General features: G+C 40.2%; 3 protein-coding genes and 1 pseudogene across 3 annotated transcripts; 2 read left to right on the forward strand and 2 right to left on the reverse strand.

Moving 5' to 3' along the window:
- Nucleotides 1-14,838: 14,838 nt before the first annotated feature.
- Nucleotides 14,839-15,309, reverse strand: H2bcl1 (H2B clustered histone like 1). The gene is given in 1 exon segment (NM_001409088.1): nt 14,839-15,309. A coding segment is annotated over 1 exon segment (381 nt). The 5' UTR covers nt 15,267-15,309; the 3' UTR covers nt 14,839-14,885.
- A 218-nt stretch (nt 15,310-15,527) lies between these two features.
- On the forward strand, nt 15,528-15,988 carry hist1h2ail2 (histone cluster 1, H2ai-like2). Its single transcript, NM_001408761.1, is given in 1 exon segment — nt 15,528-15,988. A coding segment is annotated over 1 exon segment (393 nt). The 5' UTR covers nt 15,528-15,559; the 3' UTR covers nt 15,953-15,988.
- Nucleotides 15,989-18,020: 2,032 nt separating this feature from the next.
- On the reverse strand, nt 18,021-18,273 carry LOC148000154 (dolichyl-diphosphooligosaccharide--protein glycosyltransferase subunit 4-like; annotated as a pseudogene).
- A 959-nt stretch (nt 18,274-19,232) lies between these two features.
- On the forward strand, nt 19,233-20,134 carry LOC148000155 (histone H4). Its single transcript, XM_087591856.1, has one exon. The coding sequence runs from the start codon at nt 19,267-19,269 to the stop codon at nt 19,576-19,578; it is 312 nt and encodes a 103-aa protein (XP_087447982.1). The 5' UTR covers nt 19,233-19,266; the 3' UTR covers nt 19,579-20,134.
- The last annotated feature ends 3,850 nt before the right edge of the window (nt 20,135-23,984 follow it).

Here is a 23,984-nt window from a genome sequence, read left to right on the forward strand (position 1 = left end):
GAGGAGTCATCATCCCAATTCCCTGGACTTTTGGGGGACTGGAAGTGGTTATTCTAAAGTTGTTTTTATGAGGAATTTAATAATGGTTGTAATTTAACAGGGAGGAATTAGCTAGATTGAGTTATACAGTTGTAATCTCATTTGTTAACTAAGCTAAAATCATATCTTTGCTTTGATATGGAATATATTTGTTAAAAGTTTAAAAGTACAAGGTTTAGAGCCAATCCTTCTATTGATGTCATTACAAACTTCTGAGTTGATTATACATGTGAGTTAAGGGCTAAATAGCAAACATATTACTGACTTTGTGAGAGAACTTTCAAGATATTATTAAGATATAAAGACAATGGTCCAGATTATCTTATATGGATAGATGGTTTTCAAAAATGTCAGAAATCCACAAAATTTGAGATTTAAAGTTATTTAGCTTTTGTTGAGACATATCTGCCCCTACAGTTCCCCTTTGGAGGATTTAACGAAGAATTTGAACATCTCTACCTCCAGGCGAGGCAATACTTTGTGGCTAGGCAGCCACTAGACAAAACTGCCTGTTTCATCTGCAGACTAATACTGTCCAGAAAAAGACACATTATGCAGAATAGTTGACTGATAAACTCTGCCTTGACTTCGTGATCAGCCCTTCAAAATCTGCATTTCAAGAGTCTGTCAGTTGATTTTGGGCCAGAAGGCTGAAGACTTGTCCTCACATGTTGCTAACACGGGACTGTGCTAGTGGAGATTTGTCTCTACAACCTCTCAGTTCTGGAAGCCATGTTAGGCTTCCTATATGTATAGATATTTGGTCATTCTCAGATTTCTGATGGGGTTGAGGACTGATTATAGTCTCATAGCCTACCAGGCTGTTAGCTCTGAATATAGATATTTTATTGGATAGTTATCAGATAGTATACAAGCTAGCCAAGATATAATACAGATTTTAAGCCTTTCTTAAGCTGGAATGAATAACTAAATGTTCTGTTTAACTGATATAGCGGTAGACTGGGTGTTGAGAATATCATATGCTTTATAAATTGTAGAATGGTAATAATTGTGCTCAATTTATATGTAAGTGAAAAGGCTTTTTAACTGGACAAAAAAGGGGGAAATGTTGTGGTTTGCCCTGAACTTATCTGTATTTTGATGCTAATTCCACTGCCCCAAGGACAGCTGCCTAGTCTTGTACTCAGGAATCAGGTGACTTAACCAGAACCTTCTCTGCATTGAATTTGTAAAGTACAGGTGAGGGGCAGGTACAGGATAGAAGGAGGCCTGTCATTGGAGGAGAAGGAAGGATGGGTGGGAGAGAAGTTTGAAGGAAGAGGAGATGAGAACAGAAAGGAAGAGACAGGAGAGGAGAGAGAGAGAAGCTATGGCAGGACAATATGGTGGGATGGCTGGTGACGTTAAGATTCCATGCTGTACCTTTACCGGTTGTTACAAATGTTCCTAAGGGATAGATGGTACTGTGCTTTGTATGTTTAGGTGGGCAATTATATCTTATCAGTTGGGTCAAAGATTATTGTGTTGTGTGTTCTTTTATGTGACGGTTTGAGTGTAGGAAAGTGTGCGGTGGCAGGAGACTCTGGGTCGCCGAGGAGTTGGGATGTGTTTCTGCCAAGATATCTAGCAGATAATCTTGGGGCACTGTGGTGCGGGACCTATAGTGAGGTAAAAGACAACCATACTTTTTTTTTTATTTTTATATTTTTACAACAACAGGAACTAGAGGGAGGAGGAAGATGGAGAAGGAGGAGGAAAAGAGTAGTACAACAGAACACCCTAGCTATTGCACAACTGTGGTCAGGCCTATTCATCTTGTGTCTCCCTCAAGGTAACTGCAAATTATGGCAGAGCAGCAGATTCAGGACAATTCCAAACTCCTGATTCTGAGAGCTGACCCATCTCACCCATCTGTGCCTGAAGCTGTAAATTTGCTCATTCTCCCTCCTCAACCCCATTCTTGATCTGTGTTTTAAGTTGATTTAATAAGCAGCTGCTTGGTTATCTAACCACTTTCTGTTCAGTGCCTTCCAGCAAGCTGTGTTTAAAGGATGTAAGGAAACTTCTATGCAATGCTTATGGTTCCTGCTAATTTTCAGAAGGGCTGCATTTGGAATCACCCAAGGGGCTTGCCCCATGTGTGTCTGAGATTGGGTTTCTAGCATTTGTCTGAGGAGGATAGTGACATCTGGAATGTGGGTTGTACCAATCCAAGCTTGGTCTGGGTCTTAGACTGAATAAAAATAAAAGCAAGAAAACAAGGTGAATACTAGCATGAATCTTTCTGCTTCTGTGTGGATGTAGTCTGACAGCTACTTCACTGTGGGAAATGGGATCAGGAGGGGCCCTGGGATGTAAAGTCACAAATCCAGGAAGCAGACTCTGGAGACCAGCATTGAGGCACAGATCTACTCTATTGCGAAGCAGCAAGCTTCCTTCCTTCCTTCTTTCTTTTCTTTTTTTTCCTTTTCCTTCATTTCCCCCCCCCCCTTCCTTTTTTTTTTTAACAGCCTTTGGGCAACTGGGGAATCAGCATGAGCTCTTGAGTAGCCAAACATCCCTCTGGCACTATGGGGGGCGGGTGTGCCAGGCTGCCAGCACTCGAGGGGACTTTCATAAAGACAGGTGGGATGGGTGGTGGTGGTGGTGGGAGAGCAGACACCACCCTGTCCTGGGACCATTCTGAGTTTCCACTAGTTTACTAGGAACTTCTATTTTGTGTCACACAGTATGCCAGAGGACATGGGCACTTTTACTATTGTGGTGGCATGGAAACCTCCCTTGTTGTTCACTGAGCCCTATCCAGTTTCGATACCACACACACTTCATATTTTGAACACTATGTTTATTTAGTATTTGTCTCTTTATGGTTAGAGCCTGGGCCACAACAAGGTGGACATGGCCATCCATTCTCCATATAATTAAGGACTGTCATAGAGAATTGCAGAGAAAGATTGTTCACTGTGGCCACACTGGCAAGAGGAACAAATGAGGAGGTCCAGCAACCTTTCAAATTGTCTGATGCAAGTTTTTTTTTTTTTTTTTTTTTCTTTTTTTTCAGAGCTGGGGACCGAACCCAGGGCCTTGCACTTGCTAGGCAAGCGCTATACCACTGAGCTAAATCCCCAACCCCTGTCTGATGCAAGTTTTAAACAGAAGGGAAGGGATATGCCTATGAAAAATCCCACGCAGAGAGACCCTTACTCAAGTCTTGGGAAATCTCGGACCCCAGACACAGAGAGACCATTTTGGATGTAATAAGCAAAGGCGAGGTTTATTACGGAGACCTATTACAGAGATCTCTGGGCCAACACATATCCCACGCAGGAGACAGAGGTGTCGACCCTGAGAGGCTGGGAGAAAGAGTATTTAAAGGCAGAGGCTGTGAGCCCAGGGGATGGGGGATGTCAAAGGGGAAGGCACCACAAGTTACAGGATTGTTTTATGGCTCCAGGAGCTAAGGGGACGCCAGAAGGTTTTATGGCCCCCTGGTTCCTGGAACAGAGTTACTAAATCAGGAGAAGGGTAGGGTCTTCAGGTCCTCATTATTTTTAAAAGTTTGTCAAAATTGATGAAGCATCTGTATTTGAAACACCTCTGGTTAGGCTTGGGCAGCCGGTTTCCAGGAGTGCTCTCTATAGGATGCAGTGGCTGGAAAGCACAAGTAGGGGCTTAAATAAACATCACAGGGGCAGAACAAAGAACAGTTACTCACACCGGGTGATAAGCAAAGTAGTTCTCTTGTATTTCGTTTCTTTATCTTTATGGCCTGCTACTCCTGAGTTTGTGGCTTTTGGGGCTTACTCTTTTAATTTTATATTTTTAAACCTTAAATTTGTATAATTTTCCTTTCACCTACATATGCAGTCCTAATCAAAATGTATCCTAGTCAACACTGGGCCCATCACTATCTTGGCTGCCATAAGGTGGCTGATACATTGTCAGAACTATTTAAAACCTCTTCTAAGGAGCCAAGTTTCTTCTAGAGCTGGTACAAGGACTTTAACCTTTCCTTTCCCCAGCATGAGCCTTGGGGCCGGAGGGTGGGGTCGAAAGGGCAGTTTTAATTGGGGGTGGAGTTTCCCATAGTTTCAGTAGCCTGAGGTCTCTAGGGAAGTCTTGAGTGTTTCTGCCGGGATGGGGATGGATGGTTACCATGCCGCCTCTGCTCTGATGGATTACACCACTTCAAACCAGGAGTGAAAATAAACCCTCCCCCTAAGTTGTTACAATTTGGAATTTTGCAACAGGAAGACTCACTCATTGCTACCATTAAGCTTGCTAGGTTATGTGGGGTAGTCATCTAGGTACAATCTGCAGGAAGTGAGGAAAAGAAGAGAGGCATTTCAGTCACAGGGAAAGACTCAAAGCTTGAGGTGCACAGCATGCTTAAGGTACCTCCAGGGACAGGAGACATAGCACATAAAACCTCAGAAGCGGTTGTAAGGGTTCAGCAAGTCTGAAACAGTGTCTTAGTCAGGACTTGTATTCCTGCACAAAACATCATGACTAAGAAGTAAGTTGGGGAGGAAAGGGTTTATTCAGCTTACACTGTTGCTGTTCATCACCAAAGGAAGTCAGGATAGGAACTCACACAGGGCATGACCTTGGAGGCAGGAGCTGATGCAGAGGCCATGGAGGGATGCTGTTTACTGGCTTGCTTCCCCTGGTTTGCTCAGCCTGCTTTCTAACGGAACCCAAGACTATCAGCCCAGAGATGGCACCACCCACAATGGGCTGGGCCCACCCACCTTTAATTACTAATTGAGAAAATGCTTTACAGCTGGATCTCATAGAGGCATTTCCTCAAAGGTGGCTCCTTTCTCTGTGATAACTCCAGCTTGTGTCAAGTTGACATACGAAACCAGCTGGTACTGACAGGAACAGATGATGATTGTATTGGAAGGTTTTATGAGGTTTCATGGAGCTGTAAAGGATAGAATATATGCAGGACAGGGATGGGTAGGAGCAGGCACAGACTATAGAAGCTGTGTTAGGATTCTCTAAAGGAACAGATGTCTTGATACTCTACGCATAAGTCCCACACGTCTAATACTGTGAAGAAACCAATGGAAATTAAGCTATGTTTGGATAATCAGAGCACTTTCTGGGACTCAGAATTCTTAGTCAAGGCATCTTAAGTGTCTGTAGACTGTGGAGGATATGTTAGAATTGCCATTAAATCCTATTTTAAGCTGAAATCTGAGCCTATGAGCATTTTTTTTTTTTACTGGCCTCTGCCAGAATTTTACTTTTCTTCCTCCTTTTAAAAGAAAACAAGAATACCTCCAACAATGCTGCCTGAGAGAAAAACACCAGAAAGCAAAGGGAAATAGTCTGCTCAGAGGTAATCACAACTTTCGGCATCAAAAGAAAAGAAATGTGAAATTTTCCATCAATTGAAGACCAGTATGTATACCTGTTCAATGCTCTATTTAACGGACATGGAGGATGTGTAAGAAATGAAACTTTCCCACAATTTTTTAAATAGGTTAAGAAACATTGCTATTGGCTCCACCAGAATGGAAGGATGGGTCTTAATGATAAAATATGGAATCAGGTTTTAAAAGCTTTTAAAAGGCAGGTTCATGTGTTTATATAAACGGGGGCGGGGGGATATATTCTATGGAGGTGTGGTGAGGTATGGGGAAGGGGGTGCCTCGGTAGGCCTATGCTGAGACATCTCTTCCCCTGAGGGATCAACTACACGATGGTATAGTGTAGAATAGAGTTTATTCAGGGCTTGGGGAGGAGAGTTAAGAGGGTAGTAGGGAAGAGAAAGGCAGAAAGAGAGAGAGAGGGAGAGAGGGGGAGAGAGAGAGAGAGAGAGAGAGAGAGAGAGAGAGAGAGAGAGAGAGAAGAGAGGGGAGGGGAGGAGAGCGGAGGGGAGGGGAGGGGAGAGGAGAGGAGAGGAGAGAAGAAGAGAAATAGAGGCCAGCCATGAACATGTGGAGAGAAAGAAAGTAGGGAGGGGAATGGGGAGAGAAGGGACAAAGGGGGAAGAGGAGAAGAGGGCAAAATAGTGAGGAGGGAGTGAGCAGCCCCTTTTATAGTGTCAGGCATACCTGGCTGTTGCTAAGTAACTGAGGGGTGGAGCTTAGAATGCTAACAAAGGTAATTATGGGGAATTTTGTTGAAAACTAGTACATAGTTTTATTAAAAGACCCAATTAAAGGATTAGGTGGTAAGGTAAAATATTCTATATCTAAAGAATTATTTCAGCAAGTACATAAACATTGCTACAGGTTCATCCAGAATGGAAGGGGGGTGGTCCTTAATTGTAAGACATGGAACTAGGTTTTGAAAGCCTTTAAACAGGCTCTGTACATGACATTTCCATACCTGAGTGGTCTCTTTGCTCACATGTTCTAGGCTTTAAAGCCATTATAAAATAACATAATAGAAAGGAATAATAATCAGACAAATCCTGAAATGGTTACAACAAGAGAGAGACAATAATGATGGTTATGTGTCTGTTGTAATCTCAACCATTACCTTCCCTTCCCCAAACACCAAGAACCTCTTCTGAACAAAGAAAATAAATATGCATCAGTTTAAGGATAGGGTGGTAATTATGAAGCAGTCAAATAATGAAGTTTAATATAGAAATTGATAACAAATCTGTAAGTTATGAATCAGATAATGGAGAGTAGCATCTAAAAGTCAATATAAAGGATTATGAAAATTGAACAATTAGCTCCTAATTTTCTGATATAAATAAGGAATGTAATGTCAGATCTCCTGCTTATAATCCTTATGAAAAAAAATCAATAAAAAGAAGCCCCTCCCCCCAAAAAAGATATAAAAACATTTTCTGTAACTGTGACTCAAATTACTCCAAGCTCTCAAGGATAAATACACTATAGCCATATTCTATTAACTTATGAAACTTTTACAGATTTTAAACATCTAGTAGTTACTTATGGAATACATTCATTTACATTAAAAGAATGTTACAAAGACTCACCTCTAATTACTGCTTAACGTCATATGACTTCTAGAAGCTGGAGCTATTTATAATTCTGAGCATGGTGGCAAAAGCTAGTATTACAGCTGGAGAAAAGTCAAGGAAATGATGATACTGTCACTGTAGGTTAAATCAGGGACACCCTGTTGACTCTAGAGTGGGGAACTCTGCATCTCTTGATGCCCTTGCTTATCAGTGTTCCATGTTGGTTGAGGGCCCTGACATTGTCTGATTATTACTATTTATATTTGTTAAGGTCAAGTGAATCCCAGTTGGGACCCCTTAAAATGTAGTTATGTTGTCTGGTATTTGTCTGTATGTATAAGTTTTATTGTAGTTCTGTCTGCTTCCTAGAGCTTGCTCAGTCTCTGTCCCCTAGTTGGCTTGTTCATTCAATCAAGTCTACTGTTTAAGTTCCACAAAATCTCATTTCCCAGCCTCCTTTGTTCTCTCTTTGTACTGGTTCATCCTTCTGGTCCCTTGATTTTGCAGGGATTCAGATGTATTTTGGGTGAGGACAGTATTGTTTTATGCTGTTCTACTTTATTAAACAGCTGGCTCTGGAGTTGGGTTATGGCTCCCCCTCTCCAGACTTAAGCAAGTTTAAAAAGTTTCCTCAAATGTCTGTCATAGGTCAAAAGGTCATTTGACTCTGGGACTGAGACAAAACAAAACAAAACATCACAACAGCCGGAAAGAATTTTATTTATCACTTGGGAAGCAGAGGCAGATGGATCTCTGAGTTTCAGGCCAGCCTAGTCTACAGAGTGAGTTCCAGGACAGGAAAACCCTGTCTCAAAAACCAAAGCCAAAACCAAACCAAACCAAATCAAACCAAGCAAATGGTAGACTATTCTCAATAGATGAAAGGGTAATATAAACCCCATTTGTCTCCATTTTGAGGACCAGGCCTGATTTCAAAAAAGGCAGTAAGGCAGCAGCTTCAGGAATAGACCATAAAATCCAGAACAAGATTATAAAACTCTCTCCCAAAGAACAGCCTGGGGATAACCACAAAAATGGGGAGATATCTTATCTCAATGGGACATCTGGACTGGGCAGCCCCATTTTTTTTTTAAAACATGGTTGAACATTCATGACATAGGAATGTAGACCACTGATCACCTGTGACCTCCCCACCCCTAGCACTCACCAATGAAATTTTAGATTACCTATCCTTCTAGAGAGTTCTCCGCTTCCATATAAGAAGGCTTTCATGCCTTTGTCTGGTGTCTCCATTTAAAGAATGGTTGTGTAGGGTCCATGCCCTAATAGTAGATAAACACGATGAGTGTTTTATTCTGCGGGTATCCAGCATGCTGGGGTCTCCCATTACCAAGACCCCCCCCCCCCCCCCCCCCCAGTGAGGTCCCAGTTCCAATTTAAAGCACCTTTAGGGAATCCCGAGGTAGGCAGACTTTGTCTTACTTTATCCCTAAGTATATTCTATTACCAGGCTCAGGGCTGGCTGGAAACTGCTGATCCATTGTCCTTACTGTAGGCCAGGTGGTGGGGCAGTTTCTGACTAGATGTCCGAAGCCTGGAGGTTTAGGTCTATCTAATCTCCTGAACTGCCAATTTGAAGCCTGTCATGGAGTTAGCCTCTCTCATCAGTTGACCCCCCCTCCCACCCTTCAACCCCCCCAATGTTGGTTGTTTTCACAGAATATTCACTCTTTGTTTTGTATACTATCTGGGCTTCTTTCAGCGATGTTCGGACCCTTACATGGAAATCACCTTTGCTTTGCTCATACTTTTGGCTTTAACTCTCTGAAACATTTTAAAAAATATAAACTTACCTAAGGACTTGTAAACTTATTGTGTATGGTTAAAAGTGTTTGTAAAATCAATAACAAAAAGTTAACTTAAAACGTATTAGCCCTGTTAAATCCTCTGCTCCTTTTTAAAATCGTATCTCTTATTTAAACTAAGAAAGTAACAACAGGTTCTTTGGAAAATTAATGAAAATTAGCAGATTGCTTTAAGTGATTATATAAAAAATTAATAATTTGACAAAGACTAGCCATGTCCTGGAGAGGGGTTCTGAGACATGGAGTGTTTGGGAGCGGCGAGACAAGCGACTCAAGTTAAGCCATGGGTCCAAGCTGGCAGCCTACGACTGCTTTCCAGCTTGCTTCCTCTCTGTTCTACTTTCTCTCTGACCTGCTTTTTCTCTGGAGACTTCTAGACAGTACTCTAGTTTTATTCTGCTGGACACAGTTCTCCAAGTGGTTCTCTTTTGCTATTCTAAAAACTTTCTCTTGATAGCTCATTACCACAGGTCACAAGCCCAGTCTTTTACTTATTTTTACATATCAATCCAGTCATTTACTCTGGTTTTCCTTTTGATTATCCTAAGAATAGGGAATAGCAAACACACATTTTCTTTTAATATTGCAAAAGAATTTAGAGAGCTGCCTGCTCCTCTGTTAAACACAAGTGGTGAGATAGCTGGGTGGGACCCTGTCTTGAAATTACCATTTCTACTACACCTAGGCCTAACCTTGCTGTGTCCCAGGCTGACCTTGAACTCAGGAATCTCCTTGCCTTTGTATCTTTCTGATAAGCTGGTTTGTAGTGTAGTGGCCTTTGTTCCTTTAGATCTGTGAAGCTCCCTATACAATACATATTGCATCCTTATGTTTTTTGTATAGTTGAGAAATTATACATTTTTGAACTCATGCTTTTAGAATTCTTTTTCACAGCCTTAAGGGCTATCCTGAAGGTCCCAGCGTTTACCATTTTGCTGAGATATTAGCCACACCTTTGCCTCCTGGACTCATTAACGTTAACAGGACATTCCTCGGAGGAATGTGAAAATAAGTACAAAACTATACGAACAAGCTTTATGTCCATGTCTGCCATCCACACTCTTGGAGTCCATTCCACTGGCCCTGTCCCAGGGGCAGGAACTGTGTCATTCTGTCCCCACCAAGACCATGCCGGACCCAGAAATAATCAATATTCGAATACAAATGTCTTTAGTTTTTAAAATAAACGTGTTATTATTGGTCCTATCACTAAGCATAGACCTTTTGATTGAAGTATATATTTTATTTACTGATGCTAATATATTTAGAATTATTGGATATTCTTATGAAAAGAAGAGATATTTCTAAAGTATTATAAACCCATCCTTATCTGTGCAAAAGGCCAAGTTTCCAGCTATTATTACCTCCTTGTCAGATTTTTGAAACCCTTAAACATTATTACAGACTCACAATATGCATCATATACTTTTCAAAATGTTCACACTCTTTTTCTTTATCGTGATGATACAGAAACATTTGTTTTGACAGTTGTAACAACTACTAATTTATCACATTAATCCACATTTTATTATGCATATCAGAGTATATACCAATCTCCAGGGCTCTGTGGTCAATGCTAATCAATTCTCAGATTCTTTTAATTAATATATTTCAATTATATTCTTGTACTTTTTGCCTGAAGCTACTAAGTTTCATGCCTGTATACACATGCTAACTGGTGAGCTTTACAAAGAACATTTCCTGTAACTCAAGGCATGGTAAGTAATAACTTTAAATTGTGAAACTTGTCAAACATTTCATAGACCCTGATTGCTTTCTGGTAATATCAGATGAGATATAGCAATTGGATGTAATCTACATTAAAATTTTTGAAATTGCAATATATACATAATTCTATAGATACATTTTCAGCATTTCAAGAGACTACTGCATTAAATAATGAAAAGGCTTTATCAGTTATATTATGTTTAAAAGGAGCTTTTAATATTATTAGTATTCCTTAACAAAATAAAATGGTGAATGTTAGTTTATATGTCACAGAACCTTAAAGAATTTTTACAACATTGGAATATTAAATATATTATGAGTATCCCTTAGGACTCTCAAGGACAGGCCAGCATTGAAACTTCTAACAGAACATTAAAGGAGATGTGAAACAAAAGGAGAAAGATAGACTTTAATTCTACAAACATCATTTTAGATTCATTATTTACTTTAAAATTTTTGCATTGTAAAAATGATGATTTTATGCTTGCTAAAATTCAACTGTTATTGGCGAAAGTGTTGCGGGTAATATATTACAATCTATTTGGTATAATGAGGAAGACTTAGAAATGGAAAAAATTAATGTTATAAAATGGGGAAAGGGTTTGTTTATGTTTACACAGATCCAGGTGATCATTGATTTCCAGAAAGGCAGATGAAATCCACATGTGACCAGTTTGTCCCTGACTTGCCTTCTCAACAAACGGCTTATCTGACTTTGGGTCAGACATCTAATACAAATTGGGAAACCACTACCTTCCATAGTGGATGTTTCCTACCTGGGGGCAGTTGAAAAAATTAGTCAGTGCAGGAGAAAAGATGGTTCATTATCTGAAATGAAAGAAAGCTCTCCTCTCTGTGCTGAGTAAGACCCCCCAGGAAGGCTACCCACATTAATGTCTGTAATTGAATTCCAGGACCCCATGACAGTAGAGGTTCTTTATTTCTCATTGAAGTGTATTCAGATTTGAATTCATCATAAGAAATAGGGCTTGAAATACTTCATATTTATATTGGGCATGAGGCTCATTGTTTGAAAAATATATCTAGGGGATGGTTATCTATTATTTGAATTGGAACAAAAACTGAAGGGAAGAAGCTGTTCATTTTAGTAGCTGAAGGGTTCAAAGGAAACATTACTACTTTTCATCCCACCTCATTTTCCCCCTTGCCACACTCCTGTTGTCTGTCTCTGAGTTAAGTGAATAGAAACACTGGGAACAAAGTAGAGGACCAGAGGTGCGAGTTCTTATGGCAGCTCATAGATTGGAGCCCTGTAGGTTTTTCTCACACCAAACAGAAAGGCAAAGAATTAAGATAGCTTCACAACAATAATAACACCATCCATCCATAGTAATTGGTCTGAAGTTTTAGTATGATAGGGGTGGATATCCCCTTCCTCTGCTCATATGGAGGGAGGAGCTACTCAAGAATATCTTTGGAAATTATTATTGGCATTGTATAACTTTTGGTCCTGAAAGGGAATATATGGAAAAATGCTATTAGCCACAAGACTATGTTCTCTTTTACGTATAAAAAAATGTATCTTAGTGTGGCAAGTGTTCCTCTTCCTTATTTGTTCATGACTGGAGAATCTACTTGAAATCAGTTTGAAAAATATGTATCTTGTTTCAGTTGTTCTTTATAAACATGTTTATATGCTGGAACTATTGTTAATTTGAGTGCCCAGAGAATTTCTGTCCTTTGAGCTTGGATTCGTGTTTGGCTGTGTGGACAGATGGACAGATGGACAGATGGCTGGAGCTTGGCAAGGACCTCCTTCCATGCCTATGGTTTATCACATACTGGATCAAATGAAGGAAAGGACTGATTATTGTCATCCTGGTGGGAATGACTGACATCTCTACCACCACCACCACTGCTGGCCTAGACCTACACCAAAGCAATCAGAATGCACATTATATTCAAAGACTTCATTCTGACTCAGAAAACTTCTGCAACATGCACAGACATTTAGACAGTACACTGCATGCTGGAATCACTGACTTGGCGTCAGCCATGATTATGTTAGGTGACAACTGTTATTAAGACATGATTGGAATGTGGCGCAATTTTATTTCTCCTGTGCATTGAAATGAGACCTTATCCCCTGGGATAAGGTTATAAAACATTTACTAACTTATGGAAGCCTTGATCAGGAAATATTAAATTATAATCTGATATTACATATTTGTACAACATTGTGTAAACTATCGGGTGATAAATTATTGGTAAGTGTTTATTACTGGTGCTTTGGTTAAGTCAAATGCATTGGATCGATTTAAGATTGCAAGCTCTTCCTATCTTAGAGTGTTTATATTGATTATGTTATATTTGTTTTTGTTATTTTTTTAATAGTCTGACCAAAAAACCTCTCCCACCATCAAAAAAGTAATTCAACATCGATTGTCTTTATTCAACATTATATTACAAAGTACCGTTAAACAGAAAAGGGGGAAATGAAGATTTGCTGAATTAACATCAGGCCAGGACAATACACTTGCCAGACATCCCTGGAAAAAAGGAGGATGCTTGTATAATTATGGAAGTCTACTACCTTCCTACTCCAGCAAGTATTTCCTTGACCAGTCATCATGTTTTTCTCATTTATTTTCTGGGAAAAGGATCAATTAGTAATAGAAAAAACTACTTTTTGTTCAGTTAAAAAAAAAAGAAAAACAAAAGACAAACAAGACATGATACCCTTTTTTTTTAAAGTCCTTGTTTATTTTATGTATGCAACTACACTGTTGTTCTCTTCAGACACACCAGAAGAGGGCATCGGATCTCAAATAGCTGGTTATAAACCACCATGTGCTGGGAATTGCACTCAGGACCTCTGGAAGGGCAGTCAGTACTCTTAACCACTGAGCCATCTCTCCAGCCCTATATTTGGTACCTTATGTACTATTTATTTTGTAATCAGCACTGTAATGGTACAATATGGTTAAAAATAAAGCCTTTGTACTCTGCTTCCCACATAAGATGAGTCCTTTCCTCTTCTTAATCCTGATCTTTCACACATAATTTTAGCTCAAACCTGAACCCATGAGCCATGTTATTGGCCTCTATCAGTACCTTCTCTTCCTCCTCCTACTAAAAGAAAACAAGACTACTTAGAGAAACTAGGTTCTCATTAATTTTTCTTTATGAAAAATATGAAGCTTAGAAGTTTTACTCAGGTTCTTTCCCTTTCTATTGTATGTATACTATATCGTTTCTGACAAAAAAGATGACAAATTAAGTCAGACACCCACAAGCAAATTTGTTCCCAAAAAGAGATTTCAAAGGCTCTGTGCTTCCCAGTCATCTGAGCCGAACTTGTTAAAGTAGTTTCGCGTAATATTTTTACATTTTCCTTTATCAATATTATTAAAGTTTGCAATCACAGACGTATCTAAGTGAACTTCAAAACTAACTTGGTTTTGATTTTATTAAATGCTATTTATTGTTATGTGGACCTCCTGAAACACGACTCTGAAATTAAATAATTTATTCAGCTGTTTTCTTCTGTTTATGACATGCATTGTTAATTTACCCCGATTAATTCATTTAAAGAAAATAAAGGAACATGTAACTATTTCTACTAGTTTGTCTGAAAGAATGCCATATCCCTTAAAAATTCAAAATTATGGGGTTGGGGATTTGGCTCAGTGGTAGAGCGCTTGCCTAGGAAGCGCAAGGTCCTGGGTTCAATCCCCAGCCCCGGAAAAAAAAAAAAAAAAAAGCACAAAAATTCAAAATTATCTCCCATTGCTTATGTGCTCAGAATGAGAACATCTGGGAGTCACTAGAATACATTAACCATATAAAAATGTACTACTAAAAGAATTGAGCAAAATAAACTTGAAGCATTTTCATATAAATTCCAGAAAAGATTCAAAATGTTTCAATTAAGCTATTGCATATTTTAAACTGAAAAGCCCGTTTTTATTATCCAAGGTGAGACTACGGAATGAGCAGGGAAAGGCTTTCTGATTTTTCCTTTTTAAAATTTGTCCTAAGTACCAGAAACAGTTGAAACACTGAGCAGGAAGAACCCCAAGAATGATGGGGAAACAAACGCGACTATCTCTGGCGTTTAATTTTGAAACTGCCCGCGAAACGCCGATTGGCTAGCGAAGCCACAAATCAGGACACTGTAAAGATGAGTCTAACTTTCAGTTTTGGTAAATTAATCCAAAGGAAAAAGTTTACGGAGCACTGTACTCAAACGCAGTGTTGTCTGTACTCGGCCCTTAGGCATGCATTTCACCGAACCTCTTCAATTGTCACCTTCCTTTAGTCTTTAGCTTTCTAAGCAAACTCGAAGTGCAACATTCTTTCAGTAAGGTGAGTGGCTCTGAAAAGAGCCTTTGGGTTAGGAGTGAGTTAAGATGAACTCACTTGGAGCTGGTGTACTTGGTGACCGCCTTGGTGCCCTCGGACACAGCGTGCTTGGCCAGCTCCCCGGGCAGCAGCAGGCGCACGGCCGTCTGGATCTCCCGGGACGTGATGGTCGAGCGCTTGTTGTAATGCGCTAGACGCGACGCCTCGCCCGCGATGCGCTCGAAGATGTCGTTCACGAACGAGTTCATGATGCCCATGGCCTTAGAAGAGATGCCCGTGTCCGGGTGCACTTGCTTCAGCACCTTGTACACGTACACCGAGTAGCTCTCCTTGCGGCTGCGCTTGCGCTTCTTGCCGTCCTTCTTCTGCGCCTTGGTCACGGCCTTCTTGGAGCCCTTCTTCGGGGCGGGAGCGGACTTCGCGGGCTCAGGCATAGCGAAAATGAACCACCAAACAAAGGAAAATAGGACCGAACAACTGTACGGTTTCTGCACAGGCTGACTTTTAAAGAAACTTGTGGCTTTGGTTAGCGCGAACTAACAATCGTCATCCACTAAATACCCAATCATAGCAAGGGTTTTTCTAACCAACTGTGTTATTGGTCTAGGCGAATAGTTCCATGTAACCAATGAAATTGCTACTTTTTCACGCCCTGCGTTGCGTATAAGTGCCACAGCATAGCGGTATCTTCTCTCAGTGAGTAGATTCTAGCTTTCGTTTCTTTGCTATGTCTGGACGTGGGAAGCAGGGCGGCAAGGCTCGCGCCAAGGCCAAGACCCGGTCCTCCCGGGCGGGCCTGCAGTTTCCCGTGGGCCGCGTGCACCGTCTGCTGCGCAAGGGCAACTATTCGGAGCGGGTGGGCGCCGGCGCCCCGGTGTACCTGGCGGCCGTGCTGGAGTACCTGACGGCCGAGATCCTGGAGCTGGCGGGCAACGCAGCGAGGGACAACAAGAAGACGCGCATCATCCCGCGCCACCTGCAGCTGGCCATCCGCAACGACGAGGAGCTCAACAAGCTGCTGGGCCGCGTGACCATCGCACAGGGCGGCGTTCTGCCAAACATCCAGGCGGTGCTGCTGCCCAAGAAGACCGAGAGCCACCACAAGGCTAAGGGGAAGTAAGACCAGGGATCACCAAAGGCTCTTTTCAGAGCCACCTATAAGAACACACGGAGGAGCTGTGCTAATTAGAATGGTAGTTGGGTCAATGAGTGCAACACTATGGACAGAGAAACATTAAGTTAAGCCAGTCCTAGGTTTATTCTCAAGGATTAATGAATCAAACTGCCAAGTTTTAATTTACTGCCCAGTAAGTATTAGTACCTCTTAAGTTCTAATGCTTCAGGCCAGGAACGTTCCCTGTATTATTAAAAGATCATTGTTTGTTCTTGTATAGCATTCTAGGAGGAATAGCAAGTTATCTAATAGATTGTTCTTTCACTCAGCATTTACAGAATGACTTATGTTAAAATCTGTCATTTCTTTAAGCCTCAGCCATTTTAAAACGTTTTTTTTTTTCTTTTTTTCGGAGCTGGGGACCGAACCCAGGGCCTTGCGCTTGCTAGCCAAGTGCTCTACCACTGAGCCAAATCTCCAACCCTTTAGCCTCAGCCTTTTGTTCAGTCTTTTACCCCTTTTCATCTTGGCCTTTGTTTTGTAAAGCGTTTAGGGCAAGTATTTCGTGGGTTGGTACTGAGTGAACCTTGGGATGCACATGTTAAAGTTTACTATGGTGGTACAGGCTTTAAGGAGCCTGAGGTTAAAGAAAAGAAAGTTTAAAATAAAGTCTCTGCTGTCAAGGGACTTAAAAACAATTCAGTGTATTTCTAAAGGTAGAAATTAGCAATTCTGGAAAGGAAATGTTTTAAAATCATGTACTAAATTTATTAGTAGAGTTATATTTTATCTGAAGCCAACTTTCAGTACATGTGGATAGTAGTTACTTTGAAAGAGTCATTTGGGGGCCTAGAGAAGCGGCCAGTCCTGCAGGGTTAGAGTTAGGTGTCACACATCCTGTTTTGGCATCCTGGGCACTGACACTGAGACATCAAATTTGCACATGAAATCAAAAAATGAAATAAAGGGCAGAGAGAAGCTAGAATCAAAGGCCATCTCCTGTCATCTCACATGTTGAGTACCTGTTATGTCCTGAGCCAAACTCCGGTTACATGGACTAAATAGAACACACATCATTCTTGTACATGTGGAACTTGATGGAAGACATGATCAGACCACCAATCAAAAAATGTAGATATCCTGTTGCATCTCCCAGCTTGCTTGGTATTCTATAATCAAATCTTCATGTTTGATAGTATTCAAATGACAAATTTGAAACTCAGAGGAGTAAGAAACTCTAGCTTTGTCACTTTTTATTGTTAATTTCTTTTTCTCATGAGACTTGGTCTTCCTCAGAGAAAGCAGAGATATGATATTACCTCCAGGACACCTAGGGAGAAGTGCCAGCATTTGCTTTCAGGCCAAACTCATCATTTTACCTGGATTCCTAAAATAGCCATTTGCTTGCTTCCAGGCTCACCAAAGTCAGTCTTCAGTGTAGTCCTTGTTTTCTCTACTGAGTGGAGAAGACAGGCTCTTAATGTGCCTCCTCACTGCTCTCTGATACAGCCCTAAGACTCTTCATGGTTTGTCCCTTCCTACCTCCCTGTGACTTTGGGTCGTAATGCCTGCATAGTTGAAAACACACACACACACACACACACACACACACACACACACACACACACACGGGGGGGGGGTGGTGGTGGTGGCAGAGACAGAGAGACTGGCAGAAAAACAACAAACAAAACAAAAATCCACACAACTCTCACCTGAAAGGGAATAAGAAACACTGTATTCTAGAGGTTTCTCCAAATTTTATGCTCCAACGTGGACGTTTTATGAAGTTAGAGAACAATGCCACGAGTAAAGATGGGTTTAAACACATTGATGGGTACATCAGATATATATATATATATATATATATATATATATGTATATATATATATATATATATGTATATATATATATATATATATATATATATATATATAAATATTTGTACTGGGGGAAGGAGTAGAAAAGAAAGCAGCCTCTATACTGGGCCCTATTCAGTGGCAGCTTCTTGTTCCATAGGGTTAAGGAAGACTTTGAGGAAATAAAAGTTGTTTGGAAAAATCCAGGTGCAGTTGCTTTGTATGCTGTGATAGGAGAGATGAAGTGAAGTGTGAGGGCCCCTCACACCCTCCATCTTGCCCTGGAAGCCTGGGGTGGAGAAAATGCCACTTTCATTCCTGCTTCTTGGGGTTATTTACGGCCACATAGTGATAGAGGACCACAAGCAAGAAAAGCGACACGCCCAGCTTGTTGGCGGAAGATGGTGAGCTGCACGTTTGTGATCATCCTGACTAGCTCCACCCGACTCCGACCCTACTGCCACACTAACTTGAGGTAGGCGACCTGAGCCCATCAGAGAGATATTTACAGCCATGTGGGAGAATATTTTCTATAGATCTCAGATACTATCTGATGACATTCTTGGCTTTTGGATTGGTGGAAACTACTGGGCTGCTATGTTGAGGTTGCAAACGGTTTTTATCTATTAGTCACATAGTGTTAGACATAGAGGATCACATTCAGGAGCATAAAGGTACCAAAGAGAAGCCAACCAGCCTCAGGACAAATGACACTGCAGTTTCACTGTTAAGTTTGCATCCCTCTCATATATGTAGTTCTTGTCAACCAGTCTTTGAAGATACAGTTTCTTTCCATGAATTTTCTTGATAGATACTAATTTAGAAGTTGTGGGGAAAATTTTACAGGGATTAAAAAACAAAGTGTTCATTTTACTTGTACTGTACATACAGTATTGTGCGTAGCAGTCACAGCTGAATCCCCAGCCTCAAAAATTTTGCTCAAACTTCACAAAACTATCACTTGGATATTTTCTTGAAAATATTTGGTGAAAGTTGATTAAATAGAAAATATTTGAGAAGAAATGAGGTTGGCAATAGGGACGATGAAATTTTAGTATAAAAATTAATTTAATATGGTCACAATAGAATTTCAGTAACGACCCTAAGTATAGTGAAGAAAAATTCACTTACATGTGAAAAATGACTTTAAATTTAAAAGGACTCACCAAGTCATGCAGATGAATAATTCACCGGTTTATGCGATAGCTTTTTGAAAGTTTTAACTAAAAATATCATTTGAAATGTGGTCACTGTTAGAGAAAGAACACAAGGCAATTCACAGCACGTTTTACATGTTAGAAAGTCCTTTTTTTGTTTTTTAAGTCTTCCCTTCCCCCATGGCGGCGGGCGCAAATTGCCGCCTCCTCCTTGCAGGTTCTCATTTCGGTCCGCCCCCTGCCGTATAAAAGCGGGCGCCCAGGCTCGGTGTTAGCATAGCTGCTCTGGGCTCCTCAGAGTGCAGTCATGTCGGGCCGAGGCAAGGGCGGGAAGGGTCTGGGCAAAGGCGGCGCTAAGCGCCACCGCAAAGTTCTGCGCGACAACATCCAGGGCATCACCAAGCCCGCCATCCGCCGCCTGGCCCGGCGGGGAGGAGTGAAGCGCATCTCCGGCCTCATCTACGAGGAGACCCGCGGTGTGCTGAAGGTGTTCCTGGAGAACGTGATCCGCGACGCCGTCACCTACACGGAGCACGCCAAGCGCAAGACCGTCACCGCCATGGACGTGGTCTACGCGCTTAAACGCCAGGGCCGCACCCTCTACGGCTTTGGCGGCTAAACCCCAGTGCTTTCCTCCATTACTGCTAAAGGCCCTTTTCAGGGCCACCCACATAACTCCCTGAAGCGCTGTAGCGTAGTTTTTGATGTGCAGTATCCAGTGAGGATGGGAAATAGTTGCTATGTGATTTGTCCTTTGTAGCCTTTTTTTTTTTGGTAAGCATAAAGATAAACCGAAAGATGGTTTAAATTAACGTGCAGCAATTTATTTCCTGTAGTTGTCAAACGCCCAATGTTATTTGAAAGCAAGATTCTAAAATTACATGATTACTGTTTGCCACACTGAATGTCTTGATTCACTTAGAAGCTTTCATTTTGTCCCTATAGTTTGTGGAGTTTTTTGTTTTGTCTTGTCTTAAGACTGGGAAGGAATACATCTAGTTCATATTCTATAGTCTAATATAGACCCCTAAGGTTAGTTTTTGTCCCTTCAGTGACCATTTAGTCATTGCTCCCTCGTAAAGCGTTTCTGCGCTTCTAAGAGCAGTTTTTATGAAGTTTTCAATGGTTACTTTGGTTTGTTTGTCTTCATTGGGTTATGACAAAAGATTAAAGATTAAGGTGTCCTACTTGGTAAATGCCATGTTTCTTAATATTCACTTGAACAGATTGGAGTTTCTGAGAGCTTTTGAAAATGTTACATAATTAGTAAACACCATTTTTCTGACTTGTGCTTAGGACACAATCTTTTCTGCGATCTCATTGATAGTAAAAATTAAGTTATAATAATTGATTAACCCCCCACCCTCCCCAAAAGCCCCAAACCAAAAAAACCCCAGCTGGTTGTCCAGCTGTGGAGTACAGATATGTCATAGTTTTCAGTTAGTAAACGTCTGATACGTTTGTGGGAGAGCTGGCTATTGAAGTACCATATCTAGGCACCACATCCCAGCATCCCATAACCTTCCCTTTGTCTTGGCTGGTCTCAAACCTGTGATCTTTCTGCCTCTGCCTCAGAAGTGGCCAGGGTTACAGGTATTAGCTACCAGATCAGGTTTCAGAGCTGATTCTTTTTCCCTTCCAACAGGGAAGCACCATTTGTGTATAGCTGAGCGGTTTCACCACAAATATGACTTATTAACACTTCCTGTGGGTTGTGGTCCTCCAGGCAACATTGAAATCCCAATGTCTGACAGTGCCTTTTCAGTCAATACTAAAACATCAGGTGACTGCAGAACTTTTAGGCAACAAACTATTTTTGCCCACACTCAGTCCTTTGGAGATCCCATCCACTGGGGTCTTAAATAGTATCTATTCCTTAATGACTTCTAATTTTATATCTGCAGCTTAAGTTTTCTTATCTAGCTTCTGAAATAATCTAACTCTTCATGAATGTTTAATAGCCTAAGGCTAGTAAATACAACACAGTATCCCCCAACAGTATCCTAACAGGACACCTTAACCAGTTTTTCATTTTTACTTGAAAATGAAGACATAACTAAGCACCAACAAAAAAGCTCAACCTCTTATTCTCCATAACAGTATATAATCACCCAAATGCACTGCAAAGTAAGCACTCCAACGGTATATAACAACTTGGATAACATTTATATGCAAATATAGTTTATTAATTCAATTTATGGCTGGAGCAATGGCTCAGTGGTTAAGAGCACTTGCTATTTTTTAGGTTAAGAATTCACTTCCTGGAGAGATGGCTCATTGGTTAAGAGCACTGACTGCTTTTCCAGAGGTCCTGAGTTCAATTCCCAGTAAACACATGTTGGCTCACAACCATCTGTAATGGGCTCTGATGTCCTCTTCTGGTGTGTCTAAAGGCAGCTACAGTGTATTTAAATAAATAATATAAATACAACTTTCTTAAAAAGAATAATAGTTCACTTCCCGGTACCCACTTTGAGCAACTCATAACTCAATCCAACTAAAGAATATCTGATTACCCCTTCTGAATCCCACACTGCTGATGTACACATCACACTCATTCATTAAATAAATAATGAAAAAAAACTGAATCATTTTAAATGCAAATCCTACAGCAAAGGAAAAGAAGTGGAGCAAAGAGATTTTATTAAATTTTTTGTTTATTTTGTTTTGTCTTTGTTTCTTGTTTTCTTTATCTTCCTGAGATGAGGTCTCACAGCTGGCCTTGAACTCCTGACTGAGTTTCCTGATTTCATCTCTGGAGTGCCTGAATTACAACTTACAACATCTCTGGCTTATTTTCCTTATTGCTGGATCAGGCTTCTTCACTGGTTATAAAGACAAGGGTCCCCATTTGGACAACGTGGACGGTAGCTGCACCAATGACTCAAGTAGGCAGACAAATAGGCCTGGTCACTGTTATGGCTCAACACAAATATTGGAACACTCTGAAGTTTTATGTGTAGTTTGGCAGCTAAGTGTACATAGTTCCACAATGAATAGCACCACTGAATGACTGGATTTGGGCATTCCATATACCAGATAAATTTAGAGTATCATGAATTTCAGCATTGAGGTATTTTATGTTTAAATAGTACTTCACAGATACCATCAACCTCTTGGATCTTTATCTCATGTGCATTAACACAATTGCACAGCTTACTCCTTATCTATACCAAACACATTTTAGGATTTTGTTTTACCTATCACACTTGTAGTTTCAAATAGTACCAAGAAGTCACATTAATAATGCCAGGATACTAAGACCATGAATTTCTCCAAATATGGTTCACTTCTGGAACAGATTTGTAATGATATGGTCTAATGCATCTAATGTTTACTTCTGCATGCTTCAATGATAAAGTTATCAAAAGATAACAACTTGCTCGTTTTAATAATGGCAATAACTTTATCCCTGTGAAATGGAACTTAATAGAACATTTTGTAGAAAATGTGCTTACTCTTCTGTGTTGTTTTGTGAACAGGGATAAAAATATGAATCACATTTTCCACAAAAATTCTTAAGTGTTATTCTTAAGTGTTCTTGCTAGTACTGGAAGATGCTTAATAAAATATTTTTGTAAAGTTTGAGAATATAATTGTCAAAAGCAAGTGGGAGTGTGGCAGAGAAGAGCGCATCTGTTGATAGAAGAACACTATAGACTTGGCATTTTCAGTCCAAAATAATTAGTGCTGTGTTGTCTTGAGTGAAGAACTGGGCTTCTGTTAGGGCATAGAAAATGTAAAACAAGTCCAAGTGCTGTGTGACAAGTGTCCTTCTTTCTTAGGTTGTAGGGTTCTTCAGGATAAACTCTAGTGTTTCCTCAGTCTTTCTGTTTCAGTCCCAGGTCTCTGGCATTGCAGATCTTTGTTGAAGATGACCTTCAGAGACAGACAAGTAGTTGGAACTCTCTTTAAATCTGGGCCTACCCTCAACATCTGTACTTTTTCTACCCTGGAACCCGACCTACCATCTGAAGTCTTTGGCTGTATTCTCATGCTGCTGAATTAAAGGTCTGATGCCTCTGCAAAAATTGGTTGTCAGTCTGAACTTTGTTTCATGGGTCTTTGACAAATACATGGAAAAGAACTGTTTGTTGTTGATGAAACAGAATATACCTTTCATGAATTTACATCAATATGAGAAAGGGTAATGTTGTCTATTAGATATTCCAGAATCAATATTATGGATAATGTTAAAGTCCAAGATGTGTTGGCTATTAATGCAGTCAAATAATCATAATACACATAGGGACAAAACTAATCTTTTGGCATTTTTATGTTTCATCTTCTTAATGAAGAATATAAAATATGTTTTATATTAAAACATCTTTAAAAAGAGTTGGTAAACCTTCATATTAATGAAATTCTATTTGTTAATTGAGGGGTGTATAGTTTCTCTTCAATTTTCTATAAACAATGTATAATAGCAGTTTTCACAATGTATATAGCATATGTATATGACTATTTCCAAATTGTCTTCTATAAATGATGAAACAATATGTGGCCTGTGCTTACTTGGTAAACTTTAAAAATATCAATTATAACCAACACTTTAATGCTTCCTCTTTCAAAATGTATCCTTTAACTGGAAAAAGAAGTAATAATAAAAAGTTTAGTCATGTATCTCTAAGTAAGGCAGTGGAGTGGGAAGAGTGTCAATGTCAGCGGGGGTTAAGAGTTATTAGTTTTACGAGATATGGGAATAAGACTTGGCTTTGTGATATTTAGGGTTGTTGTACAATAATACAAATATTTACTTATCTAATTCGAAGTCACTTTGTTACTTTAGCTGACCTGCCTGAGTCCCTTTGAGACCAGAAACTGCAGTCCCTGGCATTTAGCACCTTATCATAAAACTGTTGTTGATGAGACAGAATATGCCTTGCATGAATTGACATCAATATGAGAAAGGCTATCAAGTTAAAGGATTAATTGCCTTTTGCCTTTTGTCCAGATGCCTTACTTGTCAGACTAGGGGGAAGTTTGGAACAATAACCTATTGAACCAGGAGAAGGAATCATGATG

This window comes from Rattus norvegicus, chromosome 17 (assembly GCF_021556685.1).
Source record: "Rattus norvegicus strain SHRSP/BbbUtx chromosome 17, alternate assembly SHRSP_T2T, whole genome shotgun sequence".
NCBI lineage: Eukaryota > Metazoa > Chordata > Mammalia > Rodentia > Muridae > Rattus > Rattus norvegicus.

Bases quoted from the DNA above. Each gene is read 5' to 3' on its own strand.
- LOC148000155 (XM_087591856.1), top strand. From the start codon at position 19,267: ATGTCGGGCCGAGGCAAGGGCGGGAAGGGTCTGGGCAAAGGCGGCGCT.